This window comes from Strix uralensis, chromosome Z (genome assembly GCF_047716275.1).
Source record: "Strix uralensis isolate ZFMK-TIS-50842 chromosome Z, bStrUra1, whole genome shotgun sequence".
Lineage (NCBI taxonomy): Eukaryota > Metazoa > Chordata > Aves > Strigiformes > Strigidae > Strix > Strix uralensis.
The window spans coordinates 8878986-8897640 of record NC_134012.1 but is presented as its reverse complement, the minus strand read 5'-3'; the positions used below and the strand labels follow the sequence as shown (position 1 = coordinate 8897640).

The window sequence follows — 18655 nt, the reverse complement described above, 5'->3', positions numbered from 1 at the left end:
AGTTAGCTGAGCTAAATTGCACTAGCTGTACAATTTACAGAAACCTTTACTGCATGGAGCTGCATTTTCACAGGGTCCCAAAGAGTTTAGGTGTCTCATGACCAATGATTCTCAGAGAATGAGTAATTACTTTCTTCAGGCTGTTTTTTTTAATCCTGTCATTAATACCTACATTAAAGAAGACAATACAGAAGGAGAAACTAAAGCCCATAATGGACTTCATAAAGATGTTGAGTTCTTCCCCCTCTCAAATTCCTGATCTTTGAGAATCTGATTTTATAACTTCAATGTTTCACTAATTTTGTACATTTCTATTTCTAGGTTGCTATGATTCTTTTCACCAGGGGAAAATAGGGGAAGAAAACACATCCATTTATCTAGAGGACTCCACAAACTTCAGTGCAAAAGCAAGATTCCCAAAAGACTTTTTCATCATCCTTATTAACAGTGCAGCTGAACAGAGTTTGAACATTTTCATGGCTAGTGAGGAAACACTACAAAACAATCAAAACCGTAACAAGGCTAACTGACTGTAAAATGGACTGCTGTTTCAATGGATTACCCCTTTGGCCCCAACCCCAAGTTTAAAATGCTTCAGTCCTCAATTACAGAGAGATTTAATTATTTCAGTAGTCACTGAAGGGCTGAATTGACAATTCTGGAGAGCTATGTCCCGTGTTAAGTGGCACGAGCAGGGACACTGCAGCTGAACATGCCTTCCCTTGCCTCAGCTCGTCCAGACCTCCAGCAGTACCTGCAGCTCACCTTCTTGAGCACAACCACCTGGAGCTCCCACTGAACCCAGCCAGGTAAAGAGACCAAGATACACACACTTGCACATGAAATAATCTCCTGTCCCACACAAAGGTTATACACGCAAAGTCCTCTGCGCAGAAGCACACAGGAGGACAAAAGAGTCCCACAGCTACAAGACCCCTTTCCTCATCCTGCCCAGGGGCTTTGCACTGACCAAAGAGCCAGCCCAACACCAAGGACCCAAGGCAGCCTCCCAACACCAAGAACTTTTCTCCAAAAACATCACTTTGGTGATCACCCAGCTTAACAGATTTCATAGGAGCTTTTAAACTTATTTGTCAGATACACAGGATCTTTTATAACTATACAAATTAAATAAGCACAATATATGAATTGCTCTTTGCACGATGGCCTTCTGCCTCCTGACGACACAAAAAACAACCAGTAATGGACATGTAAAAATATGAACGTGTGACAACCCAGGTCAAATTCCAAAACTGTCACTGTGAGTTAAAGCCTGTCTCTCTTTGCCTTAGTACACTCCTCCTAAGTCTCTGCATCATAGCCTATTCATCTCACTGGTTTTCTTTATCATCTGTTGACAGTAGAGTGTCTTCAGGGTGGGGGCTGTTGCAACAATTCTACGCATGTTTGTACAGTGATTTATAAAATGGTCACAGTCTCAGGTGGGACATTTATTTGCATTAGTGAAGTACCTCAGTAAAAAAGAAGAAAGGAAACTACTGTCGAACTGGGTGGGGAATGCACATAAAGATGTTTTCTGGGCATTTAAACAGGATATATGAATGTACTTTAAGACAAAATAAGCTGCCTTAAGACAACTTGAGAGCCTTTCATTGAAAAACGAGGTGTGTATCTTCGGGTTTAGAGCCACCTTTGACTGATTCACATTATTTGAGCTACTCGCAAGTTCTCATTGATTATAGAAAGAAAATTTCCCCAGGTACATGTCAGTTAATACATAAGAACCCCAAAAGAGCAGTCTGACAACCCACCAACAAAGAGCAACAAAAACTGCACTGTTAGGGGAATGGTATTTAAAATAGCCATTTCAGGCAAAGCATCCTTGCAAAGGCTACTATTCATTTATTCCAACTTTTTCCTGTTAAAAATGTATCTTTTATAAAAGTAAGTAAAATAAACCATACATGAAATACTACTGGCTAAAAGTGGCAATGTATATGCGTGCAACTATTTGCTCCTCTGATAAATTTGTGGCTCTTTGGCAATTTACATGCTTAGGGAGCAAGACATTCTCATGACACACTGTCAGCTCCTCTTTAAAGTTACTAGAATCCACACAAACTTGGTGTCCTTTCGTATTTTATTTTTCAAAGATACGTATGTCCAAAACATAGAATCCAAAACTGAGGGTATAGAAAGAATTACCCATTCAAAAGAACGAATTCCTCAACACTTTTACCTTCTTGTATACATGCACTGTAAATTTTTATTGCTCCTCATGCTCTATGTCAGAATTAGTACAGACTGAGAGGTAAAGCTCACAGTAGTAAATCTAACTGTACGGTCTGCTCCCGAGGGTGGCTGCTCTTTCCTCATCTGACGTCTTACCTGGCTGTGAAGTTACTGCACTTGAGCAACCACAGCTATTACTACAATCACAGCAGGACTGGCAGTTAGGCATTTCAACATCATTATTAATTGAGCCACATAACAACATCCCTACAAAGCAAGCAGTATTATACTCCTTTCCAGATACAAAAGAAAAGCACAGATAGCTTATCCATGCCTTGTTCCTTATCTACCTGGTGGGAGAGCCAAAATTAAAAGCTAGGAGTTCTTATGCTACTCCTCTGTTCTAATTGCTATATGCCAGAATAACTGTTTCTGTACATCACTTGATTTTGAAAACGCAATAAATACAGTCCTCCCAAAATAAGATCATCTCTGACCCAGTCATGTCTCAATTAGAGTTTAGGGTGAGAAAACTAATGTTGTGGGTTCTAAGCATTTATACAGACATAGCAGATGTGATTTAACAGTCTTACCATAAGCTATTCTTGTAACATTATCCAGTTCTTGTGCTGTCTGCAAAAACTTATGACTGCATGCTCATGTGAAGTACTAGAAGGGGATAGTGAATTCTTTCTTATCTTTGTACAATCCCTGTCTCAAATCAGCAGCCCCCAAACAGGAGAGTTAGGTCCGAAAATATCAGGATCCCGAAAAACATAGTAATCTATTCTAGGTATGACTTTGCAGCCTGTGCATTCTTTTTTTTTGTGGGGGGTGGGTGGAGGGAAGCTATATTCATTTGCTTGTGTTTGGCTCCCTAGCAGTCAGACTGGCACACTTTTACTGCCTGATGACTATGCTTTAATGACAGCTGGGATGTGGGCAGCATGTATTTACATATTTTATGTTTATGCTGAAATTCTGAATTTTGCAGTACTCTTGACATCTGTCCATTGGGTTATTAAGTCCATGTCCACTAAAAGTAATGGAAGAAATTGCTGACCACATCCCCCTATCACGTAAATGATGGCTCAGTTTCCATTACATACTGGCTCTTACCTCTCAAGAAGTTCCAGTACTTCCTTAGCAGAAGTAAAGGCACGGTACGTTGATAGAAAGATACTGATATATGTGAAATCGTTGTCCCCAAAAGCTGTGACAAGGGTCTCCACAAGTTTTTCCACAGTGCCAGCTTTTATTGACCTTATCTTCTGTGTTTCATACTGGCTGACAGTATGTTCAGGAGGTAACTCGTCCCCTTCAGCCTACAAAGTTGAAACAAAAACAAATCACAAAAATCAGACAGAAGCCAGATCCCTGACGCAGCTTTCACAATGAAACACAGATTAAATTCCATCTTTTCACATGAATACTCCACCTTTACTTACTAAATGACTTTGTCAATTTTGGCTATCTGAACACCAAATGCTGTACCAAATAACGGAGGTTTTCAGTAAGTTTATCTTTCAGATACTTCTCTGACACGCTCCACAAAATATTTTATAGTCCGACTGCTATTAAGTTATCTTATGATCCCATCATATATTAGTATCTAAAAGAAAATCCATTATCCCACAAATAATAATATTACTGGAAGGAACAATAGTGATAACTCAGTGCCCCATTAACTTCTGAATAAACATGAAAACTGACCACAACTTTAGCATCAGCACTTGTGATTCCCTTTCCGAAAATACCAACTTTGGGTTGCCACACAGAACCCAAGGTCATGAACACATTTGGATGTGAAACGTTCCATGATACTTTTGCAAGGAGGATGTCAACGTCATCTTGCAAACTTGCCATTCTAACATTTCAATTTTCTCTTACGGTTTTCGTTTGGCACAATATTTGTCAACAGATTTAGGGTTTGGTCTTGGGGGTGTGTGTGTTTTTTAAACAGCATTTGGTTTTAATGCTTACAGACTGGTTTAAGTCTGAAATAACTAGAAACATTCCCTTAAATTCTGCCATTATTTAGAGGACGGTTCGGAAAATTATTTTTGGGACTACTTTAAATACTTACTTGTTAAGTATGTGTGATAAAAACTTTAAAATGGGATTATAAATAAAAACCATCAACAAGAGCAACCAAACAGAAGGTTTAACCCACACAAGTTCACCCCACGGCTGCAGAAACACGCAGGCTGACGCAGGGAACACAAGCTTGGGTGCACGCTGTAAGACAATTTCTGGAAGCACCGTGGGTTTACATCTGTTCAAACAGACTGGTAACTTGGGCTTGTGTCATGAACCCATTAATGCCTTTTATAAAGAGAGAAGGCAATGCACAGTACTACTGCACCAAACCCCACCGTTACCCCAAAGCAGCCCCACAGGGAATGAGTGAAATTACACCAGAAGAACTTGCAAAATTTTGTTCCATGGATCTTACGGCTGTTTTAAAGGTGTATGATTTGTTATATACCTGACTTAAAGGTATATATAGAATTATATATGACATCACCATTACAGAAACACTATAAGAATACTGTTACTAGTGCTATATATCTCCTCCATTCAAATTTTCCCTAAGCAAAACTTGCTCAGGAGAAGAAAAAATATTAAATTTTCTTGCTGACTTTTCATCTTACAATTAAAATATACTTTTGAAAATAACTAGTTACACAATACAACCACTTTCAAACAGGGAAGAACGTCTGCACCACTGTATTTAACTATTAATTTTCTATCCAGCAGATTGTCCAACCCATGATGTATTGATTTATGGCCATATTCTACTCAGTGTGTGTAAAAACATCTCATTCACTAATGTGAATGTGTACCAAACAAGGGCAGAATCTGCTTCCAAGTCTGATACATGCACAAATTTTTCTGCTAACTGCAACACTGCAACTTCCCCAAGATTATCATTTTGGGAGAATGTTAAAAAAAAACAAAAACAAAAACAACAAAAAAACCCACACCAAAAACCAAAGCAAAACAAAAAAACCCCACCAAACACTGAAAATCTAAAACTGAGTTTGTCAGCAAAACATTAAACTGCTAGAAAACATTTTAAGAGACTTTTAGGGATTGTCTGTGTTTGTATTATTTTAGCAATGCTGCCTGTAAGTTTAAAAGGAGAAAGGACTTGGCAGACCCGCTCAATAACAGACTTTCAGAATAAGACATTGTGGGCTGAGTGAGCATGCTAACAGGAAACTGCTCAGTCTCTTCACTGACATAACCAGGCTACCCAAAGGCAAAGAGTTTTCATGTTTGCTTTTGCTTTGTCTGATCAGAGGAATACTGTATCTACTGCTATTAAAAGATGTTCCTAAAGCTGTTCACAAGTTCTGACAGCAGCACGTGGTGATCACTGTTACGTGGTACCAATTACAGCCACCAGAACTTTTGCACTGTTTTGTGCATCAAAAAGACAAAAAGGGCTCTCCGGCTCCTTCTGTTCATCTCCTCCAACAATGTGTCCAGCTGTCTAACAAAGATGCTAGACCCTAACATCTGGGGGCTTCAGTAAGATTTTCTTGGTCCTCTACAAGGCTAAAAGTATAAGAAATATGGCATTTTATAGTCTGACTTATTTTATGGTTTTTCAACAGTCTTACTTTGATTTTTTCAGGCATGGATTATGGCCTTGACAATCTGCAAATGTAACTGATGAGCACATAGCTTCCTACCAGGTAGACAGCATCTTTCAAAAGCAAATGTAGAAAGACTGAACTGAGGTATATTCTTGCAAGTCCTTATTTTTTGAGGTTGTGCAGGTACTGATCTAGTGTAATTCTAACATCCTTACTAATCCTCTGCAATGCTGTACCTTCAGAGGGGCCCACTCTCTTTTAAGGTGATCGTCTTACTGCTATACAGCACAAAACATTACCCGCATATACACTTCTTGTTGAAACAATCCATGCAGACTAAAAACATTCAGGCTAAAAAGTTCCTTCAAACACAAACCGACTGCAAAACCGGCTGCAGATGCCCTGGTGATGAAGGAGCTGTAATTCGGTTCCAAGCTGGTTACAATTAAGGTCCTGACCTTGCCCCACGCAGGCTGGCTCCTGAACCCACACACAATCTCACTGACTCACCAAGGCATTGTGAAACTGCAAGATAGCCACGTGCACAACTGCAGGATGAGGAAAAGATACGAGTATCGGCAGAATATGCAACAGACCTCTTCTCTCTGCTACAGCCACCAATACAGCGCTTGAGTAAGCAGGACCTCAGTTACAAGCACCTTGTTACCAGCACAGCTTGTTACTGGCTGTGTCAAAGCAACACTCCTTTATGAATCTGCTGAGACACCATGTGCAACCTTCGATACCACAGTCTCCATTTCCTATCAGTCCTTCTCTGCAAGAACGGGCCAAGATACGCTGATCTCTTGCCATTTTGCCTACCAGTGACAGGAAAATAAAGCAAAACCTCCACATACCCCAAAGTTGCCAGGTATTTCACTCAGTTTGACAGCTAAAATACAGATCTAGATCCCACAGACTCATGGGCCAAAGGTACAAATGCTACCTGTTAACCTTCAGTGGGATTATCAATCAATTATAAACTCCACCATCTCCTAAATTAATGATACACCCTAGCAAGAGGGAGTAGACACTCAACGTAAAAAAATAATTCAAATTCTGAACAGTACAAAAATAGGCTGTTACATAAATAACGACATACAGAATTGTAGTCATTATTTCAGAAATAGCACTGGAAGCAATCGCTTTTACCCAAAAAACCACTGGTCTGCAGTTTTTTTCCAGCGCAAATATTATCTGTTGAGATTCTGAAAGCGAGAACTGTGGAATGAAATCAGTATAATTGTTTTTCATTAGGCAGGCTGGAAAAAAATACCAGAAGAAAACAACTGGGATGAACAATAAGTAAATGAGATATCAAATATTCTTCAGGCTTAGTCATTTAAAACATCACCACTTCACTAAAGACTTGCTTTATTTAGAAATTCTGCAAAATTATTTTCAAGAGCACCTAGCTAGTGTCTCAGACTCCATTTTAACTGATTCTGATGGATTTTTAAATGCTTTTGACTTTTCTTGAAACCTATAGCTTTTCCAGATAGGGAGTTTTCCACTCTACCTATTTTTATTAACTTACTGGACAGACACTTTATGCTGGAATAAAACTGCCTGAGGTGTCTGAAGTGCAGTAACTTATAAGTTAACTAAAAATAGGGCACTCTAATCAAGAGTGTTTCATTTCACTGTTTGCCTGAATCAGCTTTAACCTTCTGAACACAGGAGTAAGATGCTTTTGCCTTTATTTTGTGGATATTGCATTCTTACACACAGGCTCTCCAGCACAAGCCTTTAATATCTACACTCATCTTTGACTGGGGGCGGGGGGGGGGGGGGGGGGGGGGGGGGAAATAATCATCAAATCATGAAAAGATTAAGCTTCAAAAACTGCAGAAATACAAGCATCCGTAACACCAGCCTGAGAGAAGAAAAAGCTAAGGTATCCTTCATTAAACATGCAGTCATACATCACTTAAAGTAGCAAGACAGCTGAAACAGAGAAGTTTGAAGAACAACTGGATTCTTTGGCAAAAACACCAAACTTAATGTCTTCAAGATGCTACGTAAGCCTCCTACTCTCTTTGTAAATAACTGCAAACATCAATATCCTCCCAGATATAAAAATATACAGCTGCTAAAGTCATTGTCCAAGCTCATAAATAACTTACAGTCTACCTTGAAATAGAAAACCTTGTCCTTCATGTGTTTCTATGTAACCCTTTCCCAAGACTCATCTCCTGGTCTCATACACCTTAATGCTTATGCTACAGTTACTGCATAACTGCAATTTTAATGTTGCATCCCCTCCCATCTCCCTAATTCCTTATTTTATCGTTATATGACCCTTGATTATTCTGACACAAGGCTAGACATCACAGGAATATTTCCAGTACAACTGAATTTTGATGCCACTTCATACTGCTATTATATCAGCCCAGTGACATCACCACCACACAGAACTTGAAAATTCTCAATTATGCTCATATTTATAAGATGTCTGGATGTTAAAGATGACAACTACTCTATGTCTATCCTAAGAAATATCAGAGGAAAGCTATTATACAAATTTTGTTTGTGAAACACTCATCAGTAAAGTCATCTGCCATGCTTCTTTCATGAAAAATGCTAAACCAAAAGATGCTGTCATTTTCTAATAAGTGCCAGGTATAGCAAAGAGAAGGGATGATTGGTATTACCACTAACACAGTCAGAGAGATTTAACATGCAAGAGTCATACCATTTTATGAAAATTATAGGTCAACATGAACAAATTGTATTTTGACCATTCAGAAACAGTCAAAAGTTGTATTTTGACCATTCAGAACCATAAAGACCATTTTTCACCAGTACCTGGGAAAAGTCACACTACTTTTCCCTTTCCAGGAATGTAATTTAATTTAATTGTGGAGCTCATCATCACTTTCTGCTCAGGCATTAGAAACAAAGAACATTCTGTATGAGACAGCAGGCAACACTGTTGAACTCACAATGTATTTTAGAATGCCACAAGTAATAGTTCTGTTGCATAACAGTAGCATGAATGCACATTATATAACCCAAACTGGTTTGATTCATCCTGATTGTATTGTTGGCTCTCCTTTCACACTGCAAAGCTTGCTCAAACAGCACACAGAAATTAAAATTATACTGACTCAGGAAACCAGTGTAAACTGCTACCGCACTCAGTGTAAACAACAAGGCAAGAGTGAGAGATTTTAATAGCGTGAATAGCTGGAGAACGAAACGGTAGGTGCGGGGAGATTAAATACATTCTGACAGAGGAGAAAATAATTAGCAGAAGACTAATTCAGATTTTAAAATAAACTGAACTTGAAACATATTTTTGTGAAAGAAAAATATCCAGGAAATGTTGTTACATGTTTCATAATAATTACTGTGAGCAATCTCTATTGCCAAGCTTCTTTAATCTTTTATTAAAAAAATAGGTTAGCAGTAAGTAACCATTTTTATGGCCACAGCATGAATACATACCTAACTGCATTATAAACTTCATTTCAATGGCTATGCTTTTTACTGCCCTGTGTTTTGAAACTAAGAGACCTCTCCAGGGTGGGGTCAGATTAGAAAAAACAGTAATAATAAGCTAATATTACCTAATATTAAGAGTTACCAGCTTGAACATCTATTTAAGAGCAGAAAGAGACCAAAAGAATTAGTGCAATCATTAGTTCAGGCCAAACTAATTTTTACTATATTATCTAGACATCACAGGGGACCCGATACGGAATCTCTTCGGATTCTTCTCTTGTACACATACACACACACATATAAAGAGTGTCTATGTATGACTACATGTGTGTCTGTATGTACTGTACCTGTGATGGCAACATCCTTGTGCCGATTCTATAGGTATCTTCTCTATGTCAAATTCTGCATTTTGTATGACAAACTGTATAAGCAGATGGCATAAACATACTGCATACCTACACAACTTACTGCATTCTTGTAACTACAGCACCTGGCCACTAACCCATCTCTTTTGACACAGCAGAAAGCAGCACGGGTTGCACGAGCTGGCACTGAACACGCTGCAGACATTTGTATTTCAGCTTAAGAATGCTATGTGGCAGCTGAACTTAAATCCTCAGACAATGGACACAAATCGAAACACACACAATTATGTGGAAGTATTGAGTCACAATGCAAAATAAGTATAGCTTAAAAGTAAGGGGGAAAGAAAGAGCAAAAAAATGTCAAGCGGTAAGATAAAACAGAAGTCGTTCATGTTTACTGTCTGGTTTTGGTTTGGGAGGTTTTGGGGGTTTGGTTTTGTGTGTGCATGTGTGCATGTTGTTTAATTACCTATCAGGAGTTAACAGCATAGCTCTGTTCTTCTCTGTCCTGTTCTAACTTTATAACCACCTGATGTTTTCTGAACAAAATGACTGTTTTCGCACAAAGAATGCAAGTCTCATGATTTAATAAGTGTGCAAGAGTTCATTCACATTCTGTATGCTACAGGGAGCCAGCAGACCGAAAGCACAGCCAGAATCAGTCTGAAGCACTCAATGGGAGGAATGCAAAAGCGTAAGATCTGACTTCCAAATGAAATACATTATTGTTACTTATGAAACATTTCCAACAGCAGCACAATGGCTGCCATGTCAAAACATTAAGGCACCATCCCTGCCCTAGAGGGTTTCTACTCTAAAAATACAAAATGCACCGCAGGTAGAGCCAGAGATTACTACAAACCAAGCAAACAGACAAAAGGATGCGTAGGCATATCTTCATCATCGTTTACTTGTTGTATTTGCATGTAATATTTAAACTAGCTTCCAAATGCACCTCAGGAGCATTTAGTTAACTAACCTCTTTTGCACTGAAGACAACACTTAATCCTGAAGGGTGTACTGACTTGTCATTTGCATCCCAACACCAACAAAGCCTTGAAACGTTACCAACCTCATCTAATAAGTTCTATCCGCATGAATACTATAAACAACTGAAGGACATTCTGCACTTGACTCAACTCAGAACAGAAACTCAATATGATTCAACGCATGCAAGATTTTATGCGGGGCATAAACCGTATATAGGAGGAAATAAAATCCTAGATAGCTCTGTAATATGCAATGGTCTATCTCTGCTTTAGGATATATAGACACTCAGAAGTTTATTGATTTTTAAGAGTCAGAAGGAGCCACTGAGATCAGGAAGTCTAAGCTACCACATGAGATATATCACAAGTCTTCAGTCTGAAGCCCAATAGCTGTGATAATTTGAACACATCTCAAAGCATTCATTCATTCCATATTGTTCAATAATTCTGAGACCTTTCAACAGAAAATGACACTTTATAATAAAAACATGTTGTTTTACTTGCACAAAGAGTCCATGGACTCCCTAGAAAGGAAGAAACAGCTATTGACTGGGAGAAAGGTTGAGCCTTCATAAGGAGAAAGGCAACTGTTCAAAGCAGCTGAGGGGGTAGGAGAGGAAAAGAAAACAACCCTTCAAACTGCTTTCACAACACAAAGGTGGGAAGAACTTAAGAGGAAAATAGAGGAAAGAAAAGAATATAATAACAGGATCACTCTGCAAAAGCATTTAAAATGCCTACACCTTAGTAGTGCCATTGTGGCCCAGTGGCAGCATCACTGGCTGTAGCCCACAGGCCGTGTGCTGGAGACCCACGCAGCACTCGAAGCCACTGCAACCCACTCTGATACAGCAACCCACTCCTCCACGTGCTGCGTGGCACACTCCTGGGGTCCTGCTGGAAGGTTTTAAGAAGAAGGAGGTAAACTCCAGTGTCTCACCCAACACCCTTTCTCTTCACAGAAGGGATTAGAAGTGCCAGGCCCCTGCATCTGTAAGCAGCAGAGTATATTGCTCTCCAAAATGTCAACAGTAAAGACTGGACAACAGAATCATAGGGCATATCAGGAGGATCGTGCTCTGCTACGGAACTTTTCTTGCATGTCCAGCAGGGTAGGATAATTTTCGCTCTCATAGCTTTGAATGTTATACATTCATATTAAAGCACAAGAGTTTGCCTCTACACTCCTCAGATCACTAGATCTGAAAACAAATTGTGATGATATTACAGGTGAGAAAATTAAACCCTCAGAAGTTAAGTTGGTCAGTTCAAGCCCCAGGGCGAGTCATTAACAAATGAATACTGGGCACAGCACTCCTGACTTGCAGTACCTCTCTAAATCCAGTATCACGATTATGCTCAAATTGCTATGACAGGGCCATTATACATAATAATTCACATGCTCAATACCATACGCAGCAAACAGTTTATTCTCAGTGAAGACTTCACGTTATTTCTGAGCCATGGGAGACAAGTGGAGCAGCAGCAGCAGCAGGACCACCAGCACAAATTTCAGTGGTTTTTGCAGTATGCAATAACTTCTGCACTGATGCAGGGCTGAGCTACAGAGATGACTGCAAAAAATTTGGACATGAATTGGTATTTGGACACAAATTGGTGGCAAAGAGGAACAAGTACAATCTCCACCAGACTGTAACCCAGTAACCTGACAGAACAGAAGGTTATTGAGTGCTACCATGCAAAATGGCAGAAAGCTTCACACCTAACGTGGAGGCTGCCAAAGTTTAATTTTGATTGCCAAAGCTGTTAAAGCACTCTGATGGGCAACAGATGGCTTATGCAACTAAATGTAGAGAAATGTAAGAGGCCAGCAAAAAAGTCTGTTGAAAGTACTACCCTCAAAGGTCACACTGTGGCACACAGATCAGGGAAAAGAGCTGAAGGGTTAGAGTAGGCAGAACATTCAATCTTTCAGCACAACGCTTGGAAGCAGCAACAAAAAGCAAACAATTCTGCAAAGTATAAATAAAGGGTACTGAAGCAAGTCAAAGGACATTATTCTTCCACTGCATAAAAGGTCTGATGAGACCACATGTAGAGTACCATACTCTGTTCTAGCTGCCTTATTTTTAAAGCCAATGCCTTGGGTGTAAATCATCAGCTGAGACAACACATGTGTACGGACAAGCCTTGATATTTAGGCTGTAAGTTCTTTTTAGTCAGGATACTGCTTTTGTGCAGCATCTGTCACAACACTGAGCTACCACTAGAGCTTTTAATATTTCATAATACTGTAGTGCCTAAAGTCTTAAGCTTCGCTAAATATTTTGTGACTAAGTATTTAGTGACAAAACCAGTAGCTATTATTGGCATCCTTTGATGTCTAAGATTAAATTTAAAGCTAAGAAATTTGGTGTTTACACAAAAGCTTCACACTTTTGAAAGTTATAGGACTGCTGATGACTGCATATGTCACAGCCTGTTTGTCTTTTTCTTTTATTAACTGTAGCAGTTTGAAACACAAGGAAGACACTTCTGTATGTAAATAAGCAAGTGTTTACAGTGCTTAAGCTGTAATCTTATGATTGGCTTTTTAACAGACCATTCTCTCCTAACAGGGCCAACCATTCAAGAACCCTGGATGGGTTCCTAGGATAGAGAATTTTAAGAAATGTTTATTAGACTTCGAGACATAAAAGATAGAGGTTCATTCACTTACGGGTACCTGTACACAAACATATTTGAGCAAGATTTCAAGCTTCTCAGTAATTAAAGGAATTGGTAATAAATCCCAACACACTCAGAATAAGTAAGACGTGTTATATTCCTTTCAACACAGGTTCTGTAAGTTTTCAGTTAGATCTGCATTTCTCTCAGACACATCAAGTAATTTACCATCTAACGCTTTTCAACTGAAAAGCCTCCAAATCACTTTACGAACGCAGCATCACTAAGAACTAAGCACTCTGGAACCGCTGGATCAAGCTCCTGCTCTGACACCACACAGTATTTAAAAGCCACATGCAACATCAAGGTTTTAAAAGACCTGGGCTTCCCAAGTCACAAGGAACTTGACCTGAACCAAGAAAGGACGAAAAGCTCAGTGCCTCTGTGAAGGTCAAGCTGTTAAGTAGACCTCTACAGAACACTAACTGACATTGAGAAAGAAACTTTTTAAAAAGTAAATCCAGGCACGCATATAATCAGGAACAGAGGTACTACATTTGTTACAAGAAAGGCTCAATACTTGCTGATGTACAAATTGGTTGTTCCCATACTCTTCAGCTGAATTTGCATCTTCAACCTAAGCGTGACTTAGAGCACCATCAAAAAAATAAGGCCAACATAGATAAACCCAATACTTTACGAATTCAGTGCTGTGGATTTCAAAGCATAGAAAAAAAAAATAACATCACAAAACCCCATAAACTCCAGATTAAAAAACAAAAAAGTCACCTGATGATAATTATAAAAGAGACAATTAGGCTTTTCAAGGCAAAACTGCTGGGGGCAGGAATGGCTATTCATAAATAATGCTCTGGGTTAGAGGCTATTTATTGACTTTAGGACCACAGTAAAGCCATTAATAAAACAAGATCACAAAAAAAGCTTGAACTACTTTATGTTCTGAAGAGCTTAAGGGAAACAAACAGCCCATATGTTTAAAAATATGTTTAAGTAATATGCATGAGATTTTTTGCTCATGAAAGACACCAGCCTGGAAGCTGAAGTCACCAATTTATGGCCAGAACAGGTGCAGACTTCTGACACGCTGCATCCTTCCCCACAAACAGGGTTCACTTCTGACCTGAAAAAACTAATGCTAACCACAGAAAGCTAAAAGTCACATTCGTGACCTTGTAAGTCCCTTGCCCTCCTATTAAGATTGGCACCATCAGCTGTGGTGATGATCTCAGAAACATAGATGCACTCTTCCTTTGAGAATATCACCAAGACCTGGCAAATTCCTTCTACAGACTCGGAACAACATAGCCGACACAGGAAAAAAATTCTACTTTTCTAAAGAATGTTTATGGGACACAGACATCTTCAAAATCATCTCTACCTCTTACACAAAACCACCAGCTGGGAAATTCACAGGAGCTCAAAAATACTTTCGAATATTTTTCCTGGGAAAAACAGGAGGCAGAGATGGGAAATCTACCACTCGAAGGAAGCACATCTGAAATTATCTGTTCTGACTGGAACTCTGTGTACTTCTTGGAAACATGGGAAGGGGAGATTCTAAGCACTATCTGCATGCAGGACAGAATTTGCTTATCTTTCTTGACTGTGGTTTCAGCGCTGCTGCACTGCTTTATGTCATGGAACTTCACAAGAACATGATTTGATATAAATCTCAGGGCAGTTTTAAAAGCCTTTAAAATACCAATCTGGATACTACATCAAACCAAGTTCTTACATCATTGCCTTTGATCCTGAAGAAAACATATAAACATAACAAAATAATATGAAAGTTATAGCCACCTCCTGAAGATCTGGCTCAAACTGCCACAGCTGCACTGATTCCAATGAAGTGAGGACATTTTATATCAGCTGGGGACTTGGCCTGACAAAGGTGAAGCACTCAGCAGCATGCCAAATTGAGTGCATGTGCATTTAAGCTCATTTTACTTACCACTAAAGCCTTCGTGCTTTGAAATATACGTCTGAAAAACAGTAGAGAGCTGTAATTCTTGCAGAAATGCAGACAATTGATTTCTCATCTGGCTGAGAAAGCACTACAAAAATAAGACCCAAACCTATATTCACTTAACTTTTCAGGAAGTTTCTGCTAACTTTTGACAGATCTTCATTAGTCAAAATACTATCACTACCTATTTGGGAGACCTGAGATAGGTTCCTAACAGCAGAAACAAGCCACAGCCCAGTCTGAAACAACTGTTAAATGTTCAACTGCTCAGGCCATAAGCTAAGATCCTTATTCCTGCACTAAGTATCATCTGACCCCTCACCACAACTGGTCAAATCTTTTTTACATGTCAAGAAAAGAGGAAGAGTCAACACAAGGAGAGAGTTATTTCAGATGGCCCAGGCAGACAACTTCAGTGTTTGGGTTTTTTTGAAGAGTGAGAGCAGTCAGTGCTAAAAGTTAGTATCATAACGATTCGTGTGGAATTCAGCTCCCTGGAGCAGGCTCCAAAGTCCATGAGCAGCCTTCCAAAATGCCACCGCGCCAGCTTTACTTACGCCTAGCTGTCTCTCTCCTTTGTTGGCAGCCTGTTGAATCTGTACTCTTTTCAGGGTCACATGGTAAACAGCTCCCTCTTCTACCTCTTCACCTCCATCCTGAATTGTGCTCTGCCAGGAAAAGGGGAAAGGAAAACAAAAAAGAGAGAGAAAAGAACATTTTCACTCCTCTGTAACCACAATCTATACCAGGTGCTGTGCTGCTTCACACAGAGCTGAGGGCAGAAGATGGGCTGCACAAAGTAAATACAACAATCCAAGCGATACAGGACACTTCTAGATTGAGGGAACACTGGAGATATTCTTGGCAAACTGTCCTTTCCTGTGGTATCAAGATACCCTGACTTTCCATTTAACTATTTTTTCTAGACTAGCACATATTTTAAATAGTTGTATAAAGTCTTTTCTAAGGAAATAGTTTGGTTTTGATTAGCAGTGTTCTCTTCCCTCTCCCTCCCCCTCCTCCCTTTCCTAAAGCAATTAATCTCTTTGGCCTTTCATTTATGGAAGGAATTGCACTTTTTAAAAAACTGTAGAATTACTTAGGCAGGCAGCCTTTAAATGCCATGCGGCCCCTCGGCTCCGAGGCACGGGAGGTGGGAGGGCGGGCGGCCGCGCCAGGCCCCGCCTCGACCTCGGCCTCGGCCCCGCTGAGGGGCTTCCTGTTTACCGCCGGCCGAGAAGGGACGGTGGGTTCAGCCACCCCTGCCCGGCCCCCCCGCTGGGGTTGTCGTGGTTCTGCTCTGCCCTCACCCACCGGGCAGTTCAGGGGGCTCAGACAGGAGCAGAGCAAGGGCCTTCCTCCTCCTCCTCCTCCTCCTGCCCACCCCAGGCAGGCCGTGCCAGGGCAGGCAGCCCCCACCATGCTGGCTGGGGGGCAGCCGGGGCCCCCCGCGGCTCTCTGCACCCCTGGGACCGTCAGCAGAAAACCTCCTCCCCCTGCCAGGGAGATGCAAGAGTGGGGACAGGGGATGTGCAGACGTGTGGCAGCAGATAAGAAACCCGAGAAAACCAGGGGAGCCATGAGGAGCGGAGACGGGGGCTGTGCAGGTCGAGATGTGGAGGGGCACGGGGCGGAGCTCCTGCTCTGGGGAGATAAGGTTTAGGGTGATGGGAAACGGGAGGCATGGGGAAAGTATTCCCACCCGTTGGACCTGTACAGCTGGCACTGGGAAACAAACCTTGACTTCTCACCTGTCTCACCTCAAGAGAATGACTCTTCCTATTGAAGAAGAAAAGTTTCTCATACTGATTCTGTAACCCATAGATTATCACATTTCCCACCTACCTCTTTACATAGACTAAACCCACAATGTCCTTAATTTTCATCTGTGGGAGCCCCTTGCTCACACACAAGCCTGTCTGAACCGTGACCATCCTCTTATACAAGCACTAGCTGCAGACATCAGCATGCTAACACGAGGATCTCAAACCACCTTAAAAACACTGACTTAAGTTGCCTGTTGAGCTGTCTCTAGTTACCTGGTGTTTTGGACTTACAAAGGAAAGCAGAGAGGAGTTGAATGCACAAATTACTGTGCAAGTCAATGAAAGCAGTAAGACTTGAACCAGAAAGTTCAGACCTCCTGAACCTCTGCACTGACAGCCAGTATATTAACGTATTTATACACAAGTGTTACTACCAATTATCTCAGGAGCAGTGCTGGTTCAGAGAGACTGTTATCACTTGCAGCTGTTAACATGAGGAAGCATATGAAAGCAAGGAACATTATTTTAAGCTATGAAACCAAGATTGCATTGTGTTGTCACGGTTGAACTGATCTGATTATTTGCCAGGCTGTGCATTTACTTTATTTGTGTAACACTGAAGTGATCCAGAATATGCTGAGGCAGATACAAGCTTTATTCATCTGACCAAAACGTATTGTAGAATACATATCAAAGTCTAGATTTTCCAAAGTCCCTTGGCTTCTCTCGTAAACCCCCACAGAGCATTTTGAATGCTTTAGATTTTGCAAACCAGTTTTCCACATCGTAATTTTTAGGTGCAAAAAACGGAATCTGCATTGAATTCATGTAGCTGGCCCAGCAGGTGTGCAAGCAGTTTCAGAACAAATTGCTATTGAGAGGACAAACACACGAAAGTGGATATCCAGCTACAAGAAATGTAACACCAAAGCCAAATAATTCTTTTGTACTGAAATAAAAGCTTTATCGTGGTATGACGTTCTGCTGCCGCAGTAAGTGCACTTGTGCTGCTACCATTACTTTGGATGGCAGTCACCAAAAAATGACAATTATTTCTAACTATTTCTTCAAAAAGAAGAAAATGGCAGTGAATTAGTACAGTGGGGAGGAGCACATTTAGCTTCTGCTGAATCACACATTTCAGACTGGATCCTTAGGGAACGCCTTATGGAGAGACAGGCTCAGGACTTTTCATTCCAGGCAGGGCACAAGCCCTCTCGTGGATGATGTTTCTGAAGCCTCTTGGTCACTGACAAGTGACAGAGAGATGCTCCGTCAGGAAGGAGTGCCAGATGAACTCATCCAGTTTAGCAAGCAACGAAAAGCTACCCTTTTTATTAATTACATTTGCCATTAGTCCTGCTGAGAGTTAGGCTATTTTCCAGATAATTTTTAGTGAGATGTGGTGCCTAGACTTTGTAACATTACACACAAATACACCTTTCTAAAAGAAAAAAAAAATCAAAATCACAGTGAAAGGTTACAGGAAGGACAGTAATCAGGAGTACGATTCTGTAGTATATTAAACTGCATCGTACTTCTGTAACAGTATTTTGAATTTACACGTTGTCTTTCACCCTAACAGACTGCAAGGACTGCACAAACAAGATACTGTATAAACTGCACCCCGGGCGTGTGGTCACACCTGGGCTGCTGAACAAGAACCTGCAACACG

General features: G+C 40.4%; 1 protein-coding gene across 1 annotated transcript in view; it reads right to left on the bottom strand.

Annotated features, from left to right (window-relative positions):
* LOC141937932 (ral guanine nucleotide dissociation stimulator-like 1) overlaps positions 1 to 17148 on the bottom strand; it is a 46612-nt gene extending 29464 nt beyond the window's left edge. Inside the window, exons 1-4 of the mRNA XM_074856275.1 lie at positions 17060 to 17148; positions 16966 to 16993; positions 15772 to 15882; positions 3313 to 3518 (exon numbers count right to left, since the gene is read on the bottom strand). Of these exons, the coding sequence (XP_074712376.1) occupies positions 3313 to 3518; positions 15772 to 15882; positions 16966 to 16993; positions 17060 to 17148 (434 nt within the window). The remainder of the gene's footprint in view (positions 1 to 3312; positions 3519 to 15771; positions 15883 to 16965; positions 16994 to 17059) is intronic.
* Between the last annotated feature and the right edge of the window lie 1507 nt (positions 17149 to 18655).